This window comes from Festucalex cinctus, chromosome 3, assembly GCF_051991245.1.
Source record: "Festucalex cinctus isolate MCC-2025b chromosome 3, RoL_Fcin_1.0, whole genome shotgun sequence".
Lineage (NCBI taxonomy): Eukaryota > Metazoa > Chordata > Actinopteri > Syngnathiformes > Syngnathidae > Festucalex > Festucalex cinctus.
This window is the reverse complement of record NC_135413.1, coordinates 23,031,044-23,050,685: the sequence shown is the minus strand read 5'-3', so window position 1 is coordinate 23,050,685 and position 19,642 is coordinate 23,031,044. Positions and strand designations below refer to the sequence as shown.

The 19,642-nt window shown below is 40.8% G+C and overlaps 2 protein-coding genes across 11 annotated transcripts in view; one reads left to right on the top strand and one right to left on the bottom strand.

The window, feature by feature from the left end:
- Positions 1 to 1,447, top strand: part of arih1 (ariadne ubiquitin-conjugating enzyme E2 binding protein homolog 1 (Drosophila)) — a 62,332-nt gene extending 60,885 nt beyond the window's left edge. For all 7 annotated transcript variants that reach the window (XM_077516800.1, XM_077516801.1, XM_077516797.1 and 4 more), the window contains one exon: positions 31 to 1,447. In XM_077516800.1, coding sequence (XP_077372926.1) covers positions 31 to 115 — 85 coding nt within the window. In that variant the 3' untranslated portion in view covers positions 116 to 1,447. The remainder of the gene's footprint in view (positions 1 to 30) is intronic.
- A 1,018-nt stretch (positions 1,448 to 2,465) lies between these two features.
- c3h15orf39 (chromosome 3 C15orf39 homolog) lies at positions 2,466 to 14,610 on the bottom strand. Of its 4 annotated transcripts, XM_077516790.1 has the most exons (4): positions 14,454 to 14,610; positions 8,198 to 11,070; positions 6,779 to 6,813; positions 4,718 to 4,890 (listed from the first exon to the last, which is right to left on the bottom strand). In XM_077516790.1, the coding sequence occupies exons 2-4, from the start codon at positions 10,992 to 10,994 to the stop codon at positions 4,822 to 4,824; spliced, it is 2,901 nt and encodes a 966-aa protein (XP_077372916.1). In that variant the 5' UTR covers positions 10,995 to 11,070; positions 14,454 to 14,610; the 3' UTR covers positions 4,718 to 4,821. The 4 variants fall into 4 exon arrangements, with proteins under 4 accessions (XP_077372913.1, XP_077372914.1, XP_077372915.1 ...); XM_077516787.1 differs by lacking the exons at positions 4,718 to 4,890; positions 6,779 to 6,813 and adding an exon at positions 2,466 to 4,216; XM_077516788.1 differs by lacking the exons at positions 4,718 to 4,890; positions 6,779 to 6,813; positions 14,454 to 14,610 and adding exons at positions 2,466 to 4,216; positions 13,273 to 13,586.
- Between the last annotated feature and the right edge of the window lie 5,032 nt (positions 14,611 to 19,642).

Sequence of the window (19,642 nt, the reverse complement as noted above, 5' to 3'; positions counted from 1 at the left end):
GTAATTGGCTGCCCTGTCGTGTGCTTGCAGATACTGCGAGAGCCGGCGACGGGTTCTGCTGCAGCACGTGCACGAAGGCTACGAGAAGGACTTGTGGGAGTACATTGAGGATTGAGGACACGTCTCAATGCTTTGGACTCTGGAGTATCTTGACAAAATAAGAGCGCTGATGCAATTGATCAGGGCAGTACGGGCCTTCTGCTGCCTCTCTTTTGGCAAACCTACCACTTTTGCATCCTTTTCTTTAACAATATCGAAGTAAATTATATTTAAATAAAAAGGTAGAGTAATTAAAAAAAAAAAAGAGTGTACTACAGTATTGTTAGCAGCAGAAAGTCCATGTTAAACAAAAACGTACATCCTCTTTTGGTTTGTATTGTAACACTTCCCGTCAGCTTCCTTTTGTTTGTTTCTTTGGCTTGTGAATCTTCAGATTTTTTTTATTTTGTGTTTTCCCATTAGTGTGAACATGTTTTAAACACAGCTTTAATTGTCCTGGCCATGTTTGCCGTACGTGGCGAGGTCTTTTTGTTTGCTGGGCTGATTGTAAAGGGGCAAAGACATTTCATAAAAAAATAACAAAAAAATAAGAAAAAAAAACTAGCAAGTCTGTTTTTTTTGTTTGTTTTTGTAAATAGTCCATATGCATGGAAGTTAAAGGGCAAGTGTGGCACGCGTTTGCATCGTTTTGACCTATTTATTCTTTAAGAACATCGCAAAAGATGTTTGGCAATAAGGAGCAGCGTACAGGTGACCTCACCAGGAGCTCTGAATGGACACTACAAGGTTTTAAAAGGTGTCCAACACGCGTCGGCTCAATGTCCCTGCTTCCAACCTGCTGCCCGACATACTTCATTTTTGTTGTCACAGTTAATTGTTTTTCAAGACTGAGTGACATTCACTCTTGTTTTGTTGCTGTCCCCCCCAACGCCGCTTGAGGTCGCCCACCTTCGAGCTCCACTCGCACCTCGGGCACCGAATGTAGTGGCAGTGCTGCTAAGTGGGCGTCCAAACAGGCTGGGGGGCAGGCGGGCTCATTATCACTACAAATGGTAATAGCTGAAAGATGGGACAGTTTGAAATGGATCGGATGGTAGGATAAGGTCGCTATTCGTCACGCTTTTGTTTTCAGTCGTTGTTTGGCGAAATAACGTTGAAATGTCGGTGCCCCAGTGCTGCGGGTTGTGGATGGCTCCGCTTGTAAATGCTCCCTTCGTGTTTGTGTGGAACACAGCGGCCTTCTCCGCATGTTCAGGCACTGATCAAAGTCATGGGATTGACAAAACCAAGTGTAACAAAAAATAAAATAAAATAAAAAATACAGCCCCATTTCTAGTACTATGGGGGGACATTTGTGTCCCAAATCGCTTATGTGTTCAGACTTATTTTATCCTAGCAAATTATAAACTGTATTGTTTATTTGAATAAATGTCATGAGAAAATCTCATTTTCAGGCGTTTGTGTGACTCATTAGTTAATTTGGTTTTATATAGCGTTCATCAAAATAACTGCATATTGTGGTTTAAAAACGTTAGTCGTTTAATAAGTTTTATTTTTAGCAATACATTTGTCCTTAAAAAAAAATAAATATGACTAAATGTCTTGGGACAGATTGGCTACGGCCAAGTAATTTCAATGCTCTTCCCTTGCAAAACGAAGACCGACCATAAGATGGCGACAGTCTACGGGGCTTGTTTACGCCAAACTGGCTACCTTATCGCTCTCATTGATAACACACATTATCATCCATCCATTTTCTGAACCGCTTGCTCCTCACAAGGGTCGCTAAGCCTGGACTCGAACCCTAAAAAAAAAATACATAAATTATAAAATATATATATGTATATGTATATATATATCGTCTCTTTCGGCAACCGCCTACTAGGTTAACCGATGTGTAAGTAGGATCAAAAATGACCCCAGGACTTTTAATATATTTTTTGTCCCGAGCTGTGCTTGTCCTGGTTGTTCGTCTCTGTGTGCCCTGCGGCTGGCAACTAGTTCGGGGTGTACCCCGCCTACTGCCCGAAGCCGGCTGGGATAGGCTCCAGCAACCCCGCGACCCTTGTGAGGATAAACGGCTAAGAAAATGGATGACAGTTACACATTTACTGTTAATCCAAACGTAATCCCGGAGGGTCTGACCACCCAGGTCATTTTTACAGTAACGACCACGTGGCGCCCATTTTGACAGGGGCAACGCATTGACATTGAAATCAAGGCTTACTTTTTTGTCGGTGCCGAAGGGTTCTTTAGATACAGAATTTATGAAAAAAGGCCAAACTGTAGTTTTATATATAACTTAGTTATTTGTAGTTCCATTGTCATACATGCAGCACAATGAACTGGAATGCAGGAACTTATAGAAATAAACCAGCGCCCCTTGATAAACACCACAGATGAGTCCCTCTGGTTAAAAAAAAAAAAAAAAAAATGTGTGCAAGGCTCCAATAAAATAGTCCAAGTAACCAGTATACAAACCTTTATTAAAGACAAAAACTGGTATCTAAGACCGTATGAAATCCAAGTATAAAACATCCCTTGGAAAATAGGGCAAACCTGTCATTGACACGTGCTGTGAGCACCACACATTTTGAACCCGCTTCAATAACCACAGTACAAGTAGGCCGTTTGGCAACCACTTAAATTTAAAGCTGGTCAGAAAACATCTCAACGGTGTTCAGTAATTCTGATTCTGAACAGTCACATCGCATTTTTGTTCATGACAATTGGTACGTACTCTCACCAGACGCTCCATTAGGTACGCACAATCTTACTCCAATACAATACTAAAGTAGCAGCCGCCAAGTTGTGTCGTCATAAGTGAAACGGCAAAACTTGTGACTGCTCACAAATTGGGCTTTTTACTGCCGAACTACAAGAGGAAACACGCACATGCAGCTAAATTCAATGTGCACAGACCATACACTTCACATGCAGGGACAGCAGGGGGCAGCACTGCCTCACTGACTCCATTTGCGTAACGAGGGAACTTACCAATAGTACAGTAACACACTGATTGTCAACACGTATTTTTATTGACTTATAATTGACTTGTTTTGTGAATTATTGCTTTTGTTGTATTTTAGTTTATAGGTTGGAGCGTTTTGTGTACTGCGCATGTCATGAGCGCAAAGGAGAGAGAGAGAGGTGTAACTGAGCGAGCTTCGTTCTAGAACAGAGTTGAATAAAAAAAAAAAATAAAAAAAAAGACATGCTTGAATCCTGTCCCACCGTGTTGGTTGTTTAGCAGGGAAGGTGCCAGAAATCAGGATAAACTTGGAACTATTTGTAGCCCACCTTTAACCGAACTTCTTGAGACAACATCATCATCTTAGGCTTCCAGTACCAATTTATGACAACAAATTGACCAAAATTTGCCAGGTTTGGGTCTGACGTCAACGATATTATATTTTGATTCTCATTCAAACGTTTCTGGTGGGTGTGTCCTCTTCAATTATGAGCCAGCCTTTCTTGTAGTCAATGAGCAGCTCCAGGTAGTACTTCCAATCAGGCTCGCTGTCGTAGCACACCTCAAAGATGGTTTGCAGGGGGTCGCTGTGAGCCTCGTGGACCCGCATCACCTCCCCCCCGTACCACACCTCCGACTTGTCCTCCTCCTCGTACAGGTGCCGTATCCTCTTGCCCACCAGGTCCGGGTAGGCGGGCATCAAGGCCCCCAGGGCGCGTCGCGTGGCCGAGCGCAGGACCCAGCGCCGCTTGCGCTCGGCGCCGCGGTAGGCCGACAGGTACTTCATTTTCAACCGCGATGTGGTTATTCGGGAGCCGCTGACGGGACGGAGTGTGCGGCCCGAGCTTCCCGTCCGCCGCCACGTGAAGGTCACGTGACTGCGCTCGGCCTCTCTCGGCTTGACGATCGTTCCCGAACTGTTCTGAGAGATGAAATCTGCGTCATCGTCGTCGCTGCTGGGAAAGTCCTCTGAAGTTAAAGGGCGAGTCCAGGAATCGTCTGAGGGTGAGGCGTCTTCTGTGCGGGTTTCCTCGCACGATTCTTTTTCGGTGTACTGTTGTGAGTCGTCGTCGTCGTCATCGTCGTCGTCATCGTCGTCGTCAGACCAGCTGTCGTCCAGAAACATGCGCCTGGAGCTGCTCTTCACTCTGCTTTTTGTTTTTGTGGGACTCCTCTCGTGGGGTTGAGCCTCTGGCGAGGAGTTGCTGCTGATGTTCGAGCTTTCAAAACTCTTCACATCTACTCCTGAAATGCGCAAAAAAAAAAAAAAAAAAAAAAAGTCAGCAAGCATGGAATTTTTCAAGTAAAAAAAAATTAGTCATAAGGGGGAAAGTTAGTGTTAGTCAGGGGTTAAACGATCCTCCACAACACCCGTGATCAAGCCAAAGTGATTGAAGAGTGAAATAAAATATAATGTAGCATATTATAACTAAATGGAGGTCATCCAGATTTGGACTCATGATTTAGCAGAAGCAAAACAAAAGGCGACTTCATCTGGCCCAAAGTGATTTTCAACGTTCGGATATCAGATTGGAATCAGGAAACTTTTGTTTGGAGGTTTCACTTTGATTTGAATTCAAAGAATGGATTTTTTTTTTTTTTAAGGAAACTTCCTTAGAAGAATATTTTATCCACAGAAAATAGACCAGCTGGTAGATCAAAAATCATACATAACACAATTAAGCAAATAAAAGTAACAGCAGACACCAACATGAAATATTACCACATTTCACCTTTTAGAAAACATTTTGTAGTGGTGTTGAGGAAATGGTGGTTATTTTTTATTTATTTTTTTTTTGGACGAGTCCATTGGTACTTTTGGGGGGGACTGGATGACCACACGCTACATTCTAGTTCACCCTTCGTGTTGAAAAAGTGTGACGGCTGATGACAAGGCCAGGGTGGACGCCACCTCTCACCTAAAATCAGCGAGGACAGTTTTCAAGAGAAGCGCTACAGAAAATGGACAACCTGACAAATGAAAGCAGGGAACATACATACTCAAATTGGGACTTTTCCCTCCTTCTGATCATAAACAAAGTCAGTCAAAGCCATATTTAAAAAAAAAGAAAAGAAAAAAAAAAAAAAAAAAAAAGAGGGTTCTCGATTATCTGGACTGATAATCCTGTGGTGTCATTTGTTGTTTGGGTTTACCTGAGCCACCGCCGACACCATGATTGTGACGTCGAACGAATTAGGAAGTAGCAATGTAGCTACCAGATATGTTAACAAATAACCGAGCTTTTTTCTCATCAACCATCGTGTCCACCAGTCACCCCAACTTGCGACTTGAGTTATTAGACAACAAGTGAGCAGACAGTCGACAAGATAGTCACCCATTGCTGGAGCTCTCCATTGCAAGCCGGCGAGACTTCCTTGTTCGCTGAGCTTCTCACTCGGCCAATGACAGGCAGTTTGCAACGGCGGAGTCCAACCCATGACTCGCTTAGGACCGCCCCCTCATTTGAATAACATTTCGAGTAGGCTGTACGACCCAAAACTGCCAAAAATCGAAATAAATGACTAAATGAGTAAGTAAATAAATAAATAAATGACTAAATAAATAGATAAAGAAATGACTAAATAAATAAATTACTAAATAAAAAAATAAATGGCTAAAAGTGAAAATAAAAATTGATTTATTTCCATTTATATTTATTTTGTTAGATGTAATTTTTGAATTCTATTTTTTTACATTGATTTTATTTTCACTTTTGGTCATTTATTTATTTATTTCAAATTTTAGCAGTTTTGGCCCTCCATAGGGAAGGACACTACAGCGTCTGCGCACAAGTACAAATTTGCATTTGTTTTTTTTCCTCCATTGATCAAAGACCTTGTAATGTTAATTGATATACTATTTTTCTATCTATACCTACATTTTTAATGTCTTGGCCAGATCTGCTTTGACCGTTTGTAACAACCAGCAGATGGTTGAATTGGGTCGAAAGATCGCCGTGTTTTGGATCTTTGGAAATTTGTTGCAGCTTGTGATTGATCAAGTGTTTGTCCCGTTAAATCTACTTCAGAATGTCACAGAAGAGTAAATAAATATAACGGCAATTATTTAAATTTATGACAAATATTACAGTATTTAAATTTAACAGGGATGACAATGTACGTAATGTACACGTAAAAATGTTACACTGATGATATTATTTTGCCATTCGATGCTCATTTTTATTGTTTGTATTTTATAGAAGAAAATTATTTTCCATTTCCTGTTTGCGGCATCACAAAATATCCTTTTACAAAAAGCTTGTTTTTTGCATTTGTTTGGGGGTCCAAAATTTTGATTTGGTCATTTGGGTGAAACCAACCTGTGTTCTACTGCTTGATTATGGAAAAAATAAATAAATAATAATAATAATAATAATATAAAAAAAAAAGCTATGATTCACTCAAGTGCAACAAATTGCAAGAAAACAGCATCATAACATCCAGTTCAAGCTTAAGTGAGATGCAGTGAAGCATGTGGCCAAACCATGCGAAGAGTTACGCCATATTGATTAGATTTGTTTGTTGACATATGTGACAAACAAGATGGAGCTTTTAAAGACATAGTTGAATTTTCTTCCCTCCACTTCAGTCACATTTTGTTGAGCCAGCAACGACACGCACCCACAAGACATTGCGCAAATGCTTATCTTTGGGCCCCCGGGCCCCTTTTTCCCCCACCTTCAAAAAGTGCAGCGCAATCATACAACTTCCTCAACTTGGAAATTAACTTCCCTACACTACTCGCAACAACAAAGGAAGGAAAGTGTAGTGGGGTTAACTGACAACATAAAAATTCAGTTCATATACCTGGGTAGCCTTTTGGACATCAGGCGACGCTGAGTCTGTAAAAAATAAATGCATTTTATTGGGAATATTAATGAGTTCTGCCAGTGGAGCAGAAATTTGTCAGTGCTTAGATAACAAACGACCGTTCGAGTAAGTGGAACCAAATGAAAGTCATTAGTGTGTCTGACAATTTGACAAAGAACGCTTTCTTCTTTTTCTGCAAGAGGAGTCTGGAAACGCCGTAACGGGGTCAGAAAGGGTGCTTGCACAAGACACACGACGGCAGTTGACCAACAGTAGCCCGGCACTGCATCTTTTTTTTTTCCAACCTTGTCACAAAACAACATACAACTTTGATACCTTTTTGCTATCACATTTTGTCACATTATGCAGGCTGGATTTAACAGCGGGTTCAAACATCAATTAATTAGGGGCGGACTGTCCAACAGGAATTTTACAAGTTGGGCCATATAAATATTAATCAGGCCATATCATATGCACGTATCAAAAACGCAAGTCAAAGACTATACAAGTTTAAACCTCAACAGACAACTTTTGTTCTCCTATTCCGTTTCATTGGCCTCCCTCAATTTTAGTTAAACATTTTCATTTTTAATGTACCCAATTTTGACCATATTTAATCCTTGCTACAGTAAGCCCCCTCAATCACAGTAAAATTTAAATCTATTTAAATAGCTTTTTTTTTTTTTTTTTTTTTATAGCTTTTACAAAACTTTTATTTTAATCTTGTTTTTAGACACACAAATTACAACCCAATTTTCTATTTTTACACTTCCAGCACCCCCTGGTGGTTAGGGTCTTAGTGCAGTTTAATTTAAATTAGGCATGTTTTGGCCACCTACACTTAAAAGACCCATGCTAATCGCCAGATTCCTCCACAAATTGACCCGATTCACAATGTATGGATACATTAACAAGTAAGTTCCTCAATATTAAGTGTTGTTCATAATTGTAGTTTGTTTATGTACATTGAGGTTATTTTTACCTGTACTATTTGAACATGTATAGACAAGACGTTTAAAATACAAATTGTATTATTTATTGATCTCAAACTTCCGTTTTATAACTGTGAGCCACTGTATTTAACAAACAGGTTGTAAACTTTTTCATGTTAGAACAGCATTGAAATAAAATATTCAGGCTTAATGTTCCATTAATATGACATTCTTCCATGCTTAAGGTGTGAAAATTAGACGTTCTGTTTAATATTTTTCCATCAAAAATGGATGTTAAAAAATCGATTCGGCTGCCTATTGAATCGATTCGAGAATTGCGTGCTGTAGTATCGCGATATATTGCCGAAACGATTTTTAACCCCCCTAATATATATATATATATATATATATATATATATTATAAATTTTGAGTGTTTTTATAAAGTAGCATAAAGCCCCCCGCCCCTTATTCAAGCGCACTCACCCAGGTGCTTGCAGACATCGGAGTAATACAAAAGGTTGAGTGCGTCGGCGTAGACGTCTGGCAGGTGCTTGAGCGACATCAGCCTCCTGAGGCGCGACGAGCAGGGCTTGTGGAGCTGGATGAGGATCTTCTCCTCGGAGAGGGTCGTGGGCCGCAGCTCCACTTTGTGCTCCTGCAGGACTTGGTCGATAAAGGATCCGGGCACCACGGGAAAAAGGATTTCTTTCACCACCAGCATGGGGAGGAACACCGCCCCCGTTCTCATGACGTGTGGAAAAGGGCAGCGCTCGTGTGTGATGTACTCCCGGAACCGATCCAGCACCTCCTGGAGAGCAGAACTGATCTCCTTATTGAGCCACTTGTGTCTGGCTTGACTGCCCAACAAGCAGGAGACTTTCTGGACTTTGGTTGACGAGGTTTCCGCCAGTTCTAGCTCAGACCGCCAGGTTCGAAGCTGCTGCTCCGAGGTGGCAGACACACATTTGGACACCTGCTTGCAGAGGGCGCGATGCAGCTCTAAGAAATGTTTCCGAACAGATGGTTTCGGTGTCATCGGTGAGATTTCAGCCGGAATGTGCGCCGGTGTTTCTTGTCGCGCAGCCGGACGATAGAGTTTCAAATCAGGGAGCCGCAGATTGTAGGTGGAGCTAAGCTTTAGGCACTCAAGTGGAATGGTTTTGACATCTAATTTGGGTTTAAGTGGACTGACTGGTTTTGACTCAGTGTTGGCTACCTGCACCTGTGGTGTCGTGGCGTTACTCGGCAGTTCGGGGCTCTGCGAACTCTCGTTGACCTCCTTCGGCGATGACGGCTTACATTCAAGTTTGTCAGTTTCACATATCTGAGTGACCAGCAAGGACTTGGCGTCTGACAAAGTCGCATCTTCGGCTTGCGGTTTGATTTGATCCTGGATTGTGCTGCAAGCAGCCTGGCTTGGAGAATTTCCACTTGCGACACATGCGTCCGATTGATTTTTTTTCCCAACTTTGATCTTTGTAGGTTCAATCATTTGGACTTGGGACCTCTCCAGACAGATATAAGTGGGTGGTCCAAGTGGATGAGATTTGATTTTTTGAAGGGGTTTTGTGGGTTTGACTTTACAGTAGTTAGACTGTTGCGTCCCGCTGTGAGGTTCTTTAGATTTTCGGTATCCTCGTTTAGGTGCCAAGCTAAAAACACTGTCAATAACCGGCATTTCAGGGGACTCCGCTTGATTTCGTCTGAGGACCCCGTCTTTTTCTAACTTTTGTCGCTTTGTAATACAGTCACTTTCACATAAATCAGGCACTTCTTCTTTGATTTTTGTAAGTGAAGGGAAATGTCTCTTAAGGCTGTCTTTAAGAATAGAGTTGCACGCGAGTCTGTTGTGCTCATTAGCGGTTGCGATGACGCTTTCAGATCTGATGTATTCCGCGTCTGATTGGGGAAGCCGCGTCCTTGGGGAAACTGGGAGCTCTTTGGGCTGTTTGGGGCACGTAAACTGACCAACATAACAAGAATAGTCCAACAATCTGTCTTGGGTCAAGCCAGAAGGCGAAGCGACCGGTTGATCCATCTGATGATCAATTCGACTGGTGAGCAAAGGATACAGCCTGCTAATCGGAATGTGGGAAGGCAACACCGATTGGCCCACAGGTCGCGTCGGACTGATGGGCTCCATCCGCAGCAAGGGCTGCGAAGGGTCCAACGGTCCCACGTGCTGGTTGTTCTTCTGAAGGCTGGCCGCCACGGCGAAACGTTGGTCTGATGGAGAAACGCCGATTCGATGTGAAGGCAGCCCAGGCGCCACGTGCGGCCTCTCCACGTTTCGGATTTGACTTATATGGAAACCAGGATGGGCGTAACATGGATAGCCGAAGGCCTGCACGAAGGAGTGACTTGGTGGCGTTTCAGTGCTGTGCAAAAACAACGGAATGTCTCCATGAAGCGTCTGAGGGAATGCATAATACTCCCGAGGGGTTGGGACGGCGCTTTTTTGAGTAGCGGGAACGTCCTCTTTCCGCTCGCCACCAGTATCCCGACAATGTGTTCTGTTTTCTACCTCCACATTGGCCTGCGGGTAGTAAAACATTGGGTGCTTTGTTGGATGGCCATATTTGGGCATGGGAGAACATTCTTGATAAAGCTCTGAGGTCATATGCTCATATGTTGCATGGGAGGGGTGAAGGCCTGCGTAGCCTCTGGGGGAAGGCTGTAAATGTCGGCTTTGCTCACTTAAAGACGTTAGCATGGAGACCGGGGGCACGGTGGTGTAGCCCCTGAAGTTTGGCTCCATTTGAGTCGGCCTTCCTCTGTTCAAACTTTCCGCAGTCATCCTCTTGACGCCTTCCTCGCCGGGATCCAACTGTAAACCTTGCCGTTTGTCTTGCGCTTTTTGCTGGATGGGTGAGCTTTGGTTCCGGTAAGCATCCGCTCGAGTCCAGTCGTGCTCAACATCAGCATTGGCTGCCCTCTGGCCATCCTCCAAGCTGTAATGATGTCTCATCACGCAACCCAGATCGTGGCAGCAGGGGTTATGTCCATACATAGCTTTTGGAATTGCTAAGAAAACAGGACCGTCAGATGAATTGTCGCCGCCAGTTTTTGGACCAGACGCATGACGTAACGGACTCCTTGCGTCCAGCAGAGAAGCGCTTGAGTTAGTCCAAGGCGTTGCAAACTCTGCTGCATCTTTTCCTCGCGGGTTGTAGGAAAAATGGGCCCCGCCGTACTGGAGCACCGGCTTTACAATGAACCCGGACATGTCTGGTGACTTCGACAGTCTAGCGAATGCCACGGTTTCGTCAAATAAAGGCATCTTGGATCACAACATCTCAAAGGTCTGCTTCCACTGGTTGCTCATCTTGTCAGGATTTGATGATGTGGCTCCAAACCTAAGAACATAAAACAAGGTTAAGCACATGTAGTTTGTCGTAGCTTTCTTTCACACCCTATTGGGAAATTTAGACTCTCCAAACACCTAATCTACCACTCCTTATGTCGAGAATGCAATTAATGATTCAAAAATATTTGGCACCGAAGGTCACATGCAGGCATTGATGAGACTTATCACATGTGTATCAACCATGGGAAATAACAATTTGAGGAATGCCAAAAGGCAACTCTTAACTCATTCACTGCCAGGCCAGACAAAATAGAATGGATTGACATCTACGGCCGTCAATGGCACTGAATGAGGAAAATGAAAAAAAAAAAAAAAACATTATGAATATCCTAATTTGTTTTTCATTTATTTATGTCAGTGGTCGGCAACTTTTAATACTTAAGAGCCATTTTGGCCATCTACCACTGGATTTGATCCTGGGAGCCACAAACCCTTTTGATATCTAAAATGAGGATAACACTAATTTTATCTGTATGTATAAAAAAAATAATGTTGACAATAAGACACCTAGTTGTAGCTCACTTTCAAATACTAGTGAAAGTCTATTTGAGTCCTCCTTATATTCATGAAATTAAAGCCAAACTTACATTATCGACCTGAAGTGGATCAAAAATGCCATCAGATGTCAACTTCCAATTCAGAGACACATGCAAATTTCACTTAAAACTATATATTTTTCAAAATAATAAATAGAATATTTATTTTCCCTGGTTATTGTGAATTTTGCTCCTGAACGTCAGCATACTGCATTAACGCATCACGGCTGTGTATCTTCAAATTCGCCTCACGATTGCAAATTGCGAGGCATGTTTGTTTTTAAAACAGTTCATGTATGCGTAACATTACATGTCCTGTTTTATTCACACACATATTTTATTGGATTTATCCATGGTTTGTCTGCAGGGGGCTGCATAGCTAAACAATCTGACGTCACGTGCGCTTGTGACACATATTTTGTTTTATTTTAATGTTATAAAAGTCCGCTAATTTTCAAATTTATGAATACATTTGAAAAAAAAAAAAGCTAACAAAGTAATTTAAAATTTAATGTGTTTTCCAAAGTCACAGAGAGCCATAATAGATGAATTAACAGGCCACATCTGGCTCTATAGCCGCAGGTTGCAAACCCTTGTACTAACCATGGACATTGTCCATTGCTCAGCATACAATTAATATCTCCACCTAACTAATTACTCTCCACCTATTAAAAACATTGAGTCACCACATACCAGTAGTGTATGTGACCTTTTTCTTGTGTTGTAGTTGTTTTTTTTAAGCTCTATTAGTTTCAGTAGTCTTGTCTTTTTGGATTACTTCAACAGTTAAAATCTTTATGCTCTTTTATCCTTTTCTGCATATAGCAAAGCCTTGTGACATCATTTGTTAAGTCATCACAAATTTCAAACAATGATGTTTAGGTAATGTAAGATTATTGAAAAATACATATATAATATTGAGATTGCCCAATATCATTTTAATGTGTATGTTGGATGTATAGGTTTTAGCTATATTTAATTGTTCTGCATCGGTAACAAAGTACTTGAGCATGCTGTCAAAGCTAGAATTTTCGTATCGTGCATTTCTATGCTAAAAGAGTTCAAAGCTAGTCACACAATCACAACGAAATTTACATTCTAAGTGCAACATTGCAGGTGCAAAGCAGGAATTACCAAGCCATCCCTTTGTCAATCTTATCTCGGCTGGTGTGCGTGTTTCCACTCCGGTGATAAAACAAACAAAAACGGTCCTAGACTGTCAAACTTTTCCCTCGGTTCCGAGAGCTTTAATATTTGATACGCATGTCATGGCACGAAGCGTTGCACTGTCACGTGACACAACTTCCACATTAGTCGAGATGAAACCAGTTAAACCTCTTAAATAGATGAAGAGGAATTAAACACATTAAACACGAGCCAGCGTGGATGTTTGCCAGTGGCTTCTTTTGTAGACATTTTTCTTCTTGCTTCCTTGAGGAGGCAACTTGAAAGACAACTTGAAATCATGTCTTGACGCGAGTTTACATGGACCAAACACGTACATTACTTTGAATGTGGCGACTTTAAAACGTGGTTGTAACGCTACTTACGAGAACAGACTTTAATTGACACAAACGTGATTAAACGTCCCTGATCCGTCTGTCATCCTTTGGGAAATTACAACAAAGTTACATTTTAATGCAAAATTCCTTTACCTCCATTTGAGATGTCACGCGGCACTTTCGACAAAAAAAAAAAAAAAAAAAAAAGACTCCATGTGTGACAAGTCCAAAATTGGAGAAGTCAAGAAAAATGTTTGACAGCGGCTCAAGCGGAGGAACACCCCTCGAAATGTCCTGCGAATTAAAAAATAATAAAAACGCGGCCAGGGTTTGTTGTTTTGCTGGGGTCTTCCCTAAATGACTTTTCCCGCGCCCTGCGGATGTCCACGCGTTTTTTGGGGGGAGAAGTGAAACAGTGAGGACGAAGACAAAGGAGGGAGGAGGAGGGAGGAGGGAGAACATGAAGGATGGCCTGTGATCAATAGGCGGAGTTTGGTTTTCCACACGTGATCACGAAAAACTTTCACACACGATTTAAACTCATCTCGTCCCTAAATGTTAAGAGTTCAGAGACATCAGGGAGAACGTCATGGTATGTTTTGTTGTTCTGTGTTAAAGGGACTCAGAGGAGGCAATGCTTTTGATACAAGGGCTTGACTTTAATCAATAGATCAGCACACATGTTGCACTTATCTGTAATTCCGGTTTTCCTTGTCTGATATATTCAGATTCAGAACTACGTTTTTCTCTTAATCGTAATTGACATTGCCGATATGTGCAACATTTGGCTTGGTCACAATGGTTCTCAAACGTTTTATAAGTACCACCTCAAAAAAATATTTATATTTGGCTCTCCAAATACCGCCATGACAACAAAATACACATACTAACTGTACTTCACAAATGATTACATTTATTGCACAATAAAGTTAAATGAAATGTAATTATGCACGTTTGAAATACAAGTTATAAAAGACTAAATGTATTTTACTTAACCCTTTAACACCTTGTCACAGGCCTGGTCAACAAAGACTTATTTGGGGTCTGGCTATATTATCTATACAGACAACTTTTACACCAGTCTCTGCTGTTCAGCATTTGAACCAGCAGTGATTTGAAGCTTGCGGAACATACAGATAATGTGAAAGGACTGGTATTGTTAAAGGGTTAACCCTTTGGCACCTCAGTTAAATGTTCAATCCAAGAAATGTACTTTAATGCATAAAAAAAAAAAAAAGGCACTAAAACATTCCACACTGAAAAATTAATTCACTGATTCTTTCTCATACATCTAATAACATGACAAAAACATACATAAGAAACATCATACTCACCAGAGAAGCTGATTCTAAAATGTATTATCGTGTGCAGATCACTACACAAATGTGTTTTGTTAGTTTTAGAGCTAGTGCAGGAAAAAACGGTGGCAGATGTTACGATGGCATCAAATCTCAAGAATGGATGGACCAGAGAATGTTAAGGACACCCTACAACTAATTTCCAGACTATAGTGATCAAAGGCGAGGTCATGTAAAAGAAAGCGATGACACAGCAACGATGCCACGGCATCATCACAAGGCATTTGTTTAATGTCTTTTGATTAACTGCTCGTGATCTGAAGGCGGGGATATTTGCATCGTATGAAGGGACTGACATGATGTGCTCTGATGTCTGATGCTCTGATGACCGACGTGCACTTTTTGAGGCCGATGCCGATCGCGATTTTTGGCTGAAAAAAATACCAATTTCAGATTAATCTGCCGATTTATTTATTACAAATATATATAATACAAATACTGACAGCTAAGGCTGTTTGAAAGTGCTATATAAATCAAGATAACTTCACTGTTCCTGTGCGTTTTGGCCTCTTGGGGGCAGTGGGGTGCCATACATCCATGGCGTACACACTTAAAGTGAGTACAGAAGAAGGTTGTGTTTAAAATAACTAGTTTTTCACACATTGGGAAGAATTTGTGCCTTTGCGTAGTGTTATCTCATCTGTTAGTATGTTAGTATGTGTTCCCACAAGATTTGTGTGTAGATATTCGTTATTTGAAGTAAAAACACTCCCAAAGTCAACGCTAACTTCCTGTCTTCCTGTTAGCATTTACTAACTTCCTGTTCGTGCTACGCTAGCTTAAATATACAGTGGATGGAATTCTTTACGTTGTGTGGTTAGTTTTACAGTTAACTCCAACTGTGGTGTCATTAAACAGACACTTAGGGACAACAGAATAACCAGAATAACATATGCTACACACTTTCTAGTTGCTAATGCTACGAAAGCAAAATGGTGCATTCAGGGCACTTTCACACTGTCAGAAACTGGTTTTCTTAGATAACGTTTTAAGGGGGAAATAATCGGCCATTTGGCCCAATTTGCCGATTTTTTTTTGGCCGATGTTTGAACCCCAATATTCGGGCCCTACTCTGATGTCTACGAGGTTCTTATACTCCACAAAAAATACAAACAGCTCAAACTACATACAATATGTTAGTACTTGTGTAAATTATTTTACTAGACGATATGGATATGGACAATTTTATTTGTAAACTGAGGAGCCTGTTCAGATGAGAGGAAAAACATCTAAGACGATCATAACAGTTGAGTTGTAATCGAATCCATGACCTGACAATATTCACAGGCATGCTGAAAATCGAGCTATAAAGATGCATCTTAATAAATTACAATAAAAGTCATTTTATTTCAGTGGTCCAATTCAAAAAGTAAAACTATTAACAGATTACATGAATACAGAAAATACTTTTCAGAAGGTCAAGTTCTATCCAGTAAACTATTTATCCTCATTTTTTTTCTTTCTACCCATTATTATTTTTAGTTTAAATTGAGTCCATTATATATGAATTTTTATTCGCTAGCTGACTCAATCCCTGTCCTCTTCTCCTTTCAGGACAACATGATTATTTTTTTTATTTTTTTTGAGTAAATAATCAACATTATGACAAAAAATTCTGAAATATTTCACAGCACATGCCATGTCACAAAGCTTTATTGCAAACGTCTTCTAAGGTGATGTCAAATAGAATTGGGCAAGATCCTGTATAATTGTATTTATGCTCATTATGTTGTTCGTTGGAACATTTTCTTTAAAATGAGAAACCCCACTTAATCATGGGGAGAGTAATTCCATATATATTCAAAACCAAAAAAAACCTCAAATGTACAGCAGACACTGAACCGTAATCATAAAATGTACCATTCATGTTTATTTACCCTCAGGATGAGTTCACACAAAGCCGCACTTGCATCATACCAACTCACTTTGTCATCTGTGAGTTGGATTTTCATTCATGCGCCCCCCAAGGACTGCCACAGTTGGGTCTAGACTCGTCCCTGGCTCCCATCAGTCCTTGCGGCCTCACAGGTGAAGAGACGGCTCATCGACGGGGGGGTCTTCGAACCGACAGGCTTTTCCCATCGGAGCGGCTCCGCACTTCCCATTACCATGGCATCAGAGCCCGAGGCCAAGCAACACAAGGCATCATGGGGCTGACGGGGCCGTGCAACATTTCGCCCAACACATTTATTTGTTAAACACGTGAGCCCTGCGGCTTCATAACAGAGGACAAAGATCTCTTAGAAAAGGGTCAAATCACCTGAAAAACTTTGAACTATTCCCCTCATTTGCCATCAAGGGGAGTGAATCATTAAACGACATGGCGGCGACATTATTTGATTTTAGTTTGCATTGAAAATGAGCCAAAGTACTGCACGCCCTCAACTTGTATCCACAGGCTATTCACATTATACTGAATATTAATTCAACAATAAACATGTGCAAAATTTGTAAACAACATAGCCCTAAGAAAATAAAAGAGGAGCAGTATTTTTTTTTTTTAATCAGCGTTATTTATGCCCCTCACTTGGTTATTTGGCTTATTTTAGAAGTTTTAAATATGAACCACAACAGGTGATTTAGAGCATTTATTTAAACCGTGTGTAGAGAGAATCTTGTGTGACGCACTGCAAAGAGCAGGAAGCTCTCCCAGGATAACAATTCTGATGAAATAATCCCTCAAGAATATGAGCCCATCGTGTGTTGAAGTTGCATCAGACGACACACACATGCACCTGAGCGTGCACAAATATTGACATGGGCAACAAGACAAATGAAAAGATGAAACGATGTCACAAAGTCTTCTGTCGAGTTGAGTCCACTTCATGTTGCTTGCAAAAAATCTGTGCCCAAACTGCAAATTCACTTTTACTGATGTTAAAATATTGCCAAAAAAAGTGTTTTGTTTACAGTGTCAGTCTATAGCAGTGGTGTCCAAACTATGGCCCAGGGGCCATCTGTGGCCCACCAACCATTTTTCAGTGGCCCGCGGCATATGATAAAAAAAAACTCGTATTTGTACATTTGGTGTAGACAACCACTACTAGTATTTTATTCATTTTACCGTAGATTTTCTATGAAAAGATACAATTGAACTATTTACAAGAAAAATGGGAACATTTGTCTTCCTAACACTGAGGTGAATAGTTGGTAATTCGTTTTTAGATGCAAAAATTATTACTCTGAATTGTGAACCTATTAGATTAATTAATCAACTGCTTTAAAAATGTTGTTTAAAATATTTATCGCATTTCACAATATATGTTTTCAAACTAATATATAAACAATAGACAATTGCTTGACTGATTATGGCGCAATTTAATGAACTAAAGTTGAAAATTTTTAAAGCGGCCCTTGCATCCTTCAATTTTTCTGGATGTGGCCCTCAGAGGAAAAAGTCAAGTCAACTTTATTTATATAGCGCTTTCAAGCAGCCTGAGCTATCACAAAGCGCTTTACAGAAAGACAACAACACTAACGTGACAAAAAGATTAACTGCAATACAATACAATCAAAACAAATCAACATTCTTCCATTCCTACTACATACGCTTTTATGTTTGAACCAGTTCTAGATGAAAGAGGACAGAATCAAGTGGAACAACGATCAGCCACCCCCTCCTGTACACGGATGACATCGTATGTGCCAAGACCAAGCATGACATCGACGACCTGATTCACCTCACAGATATAAAGCAATGACATCGGAAATGTCATTTGACTAGATAAGAGCGAATGAATGACATCTAGGCGAGGGAAGATCATCACAACCGAAGGGGGATGAACTACCCGAAGGTAGCATAACATGCAGGAGAGCTACAAATACTTTGGGATTCCAAATACTAGTAATAATGAGAAGGCAGCTACGGCAATCAGACATCCCCCACTGGCATAATATCCAGTGGAAGATATGCAAAGCCACTGATATCAACAGAATCCCGGTAAGGAGAAGGAGCCAGATGGACTTTTCTCATTTGGAGAACTGGTGTTCTCATGTTGTGCCCTGATTCACAAAGAATATTCATTTTGAATTGAAGACGGATGATCTTGTGTTTTTCTCTTCACGCCACGGGCATATTTTTGACTCATCATGTAGAGTACGGTGACCGTGGTCATCCTTGCATCTGTTTCCCACAGCCACACTTGACTGTTATGAGCGTATTAATGAGATCAGCATTGACCCCTAGCAAGGCGCAGCTGCGTGCAGTGCACTTCTCAGTGCGCTTACGTTCCACGTTGGCTGATATAATCTTGTTACAACCTCAGTAACACAATCACATCGCCACAAATAGCTGAAGGAAGACTGACTTTTTTTTTGTATAGAGAATAAATCACATGCTTCCCACCTTGACAACTAAAGGGGGAAACTCGTGTTTAATTGCATTACGACAGGAAGCGAAATGAATGGTGGATAGCTTAGCTTAGCTATCCTTGTGTTTTGGGCCATTATCCTGTTGCAAGACGTGACTGAGACCAAGCTGAAGTCGCATTCTGCTTCTTACTCATCAGACTTGTAGAGCCAGTTTGAATCAGTTGCAGAAGAAGAGAAGACAATCCCAATTTAAAGCCGTCACCGTGTTTGGAGATGGCCGCTTTTTTACAAATCCCTTTGAGGAGAACCACACTAAGCTTTTGACCTGTGGAACTTCGAAACTTTTTTTTTTTTTGTTTGGACCCGTTGTTCTCTAATGCCTGAAGACATTAGATTAAGAAGACAGTAATTATTTTCTGATATAAATAATCTGACTCGTCTATAGTGTGCGAGCACAAACAAAAGCATTTATTGTCAAAAAAAAAAACCAACATAGAGATGAAAGAGGGACGTGAGAGTCAGCAGACTGTTTGTTTGAAAAGCTCCACTAACTTCCTGTACTTGTACTTTTCCACCCTTTTTGTAATAATTTTTTATTGTTGGTTTTCCCAAGGAAAGGATTATAGAACTAATAGTTGTTCGAAAACTGCAGTTTGTTTACATTCAAACTTGCTTGTGTCAAATAATATAATAGCCAGATTGCACTTTCAACATCCTGGCGCTTTTGTACGTCATCGACAACATACAAGAGCGAACTAAACTGTGGACCTTCTGTATGCAAAATGCCAATGTGAAAAGAGTGCTTCTTGTATATTTCAACTAAAATATAAAATGTCGTTAGTTTTATTTGTATC

Bases quoted from the DNA above. Each gene is read 5' to 3' on its own strand.
- c3h15orf39 (XM_077516787.1), bottom strand. From the start codon at position 10,994: ATGCCTTTATTTGACGAAACCGTGGCATTCGCTAGACTGTCGAAGTCA. The intron at 4,217-8,197 runs GTGAGTGCGCTT...TGCGCATTTCAG, and splicing joins CGATGTCTGCAAGCACCTGG to GAGTAGATGTGAAGAGTTTT.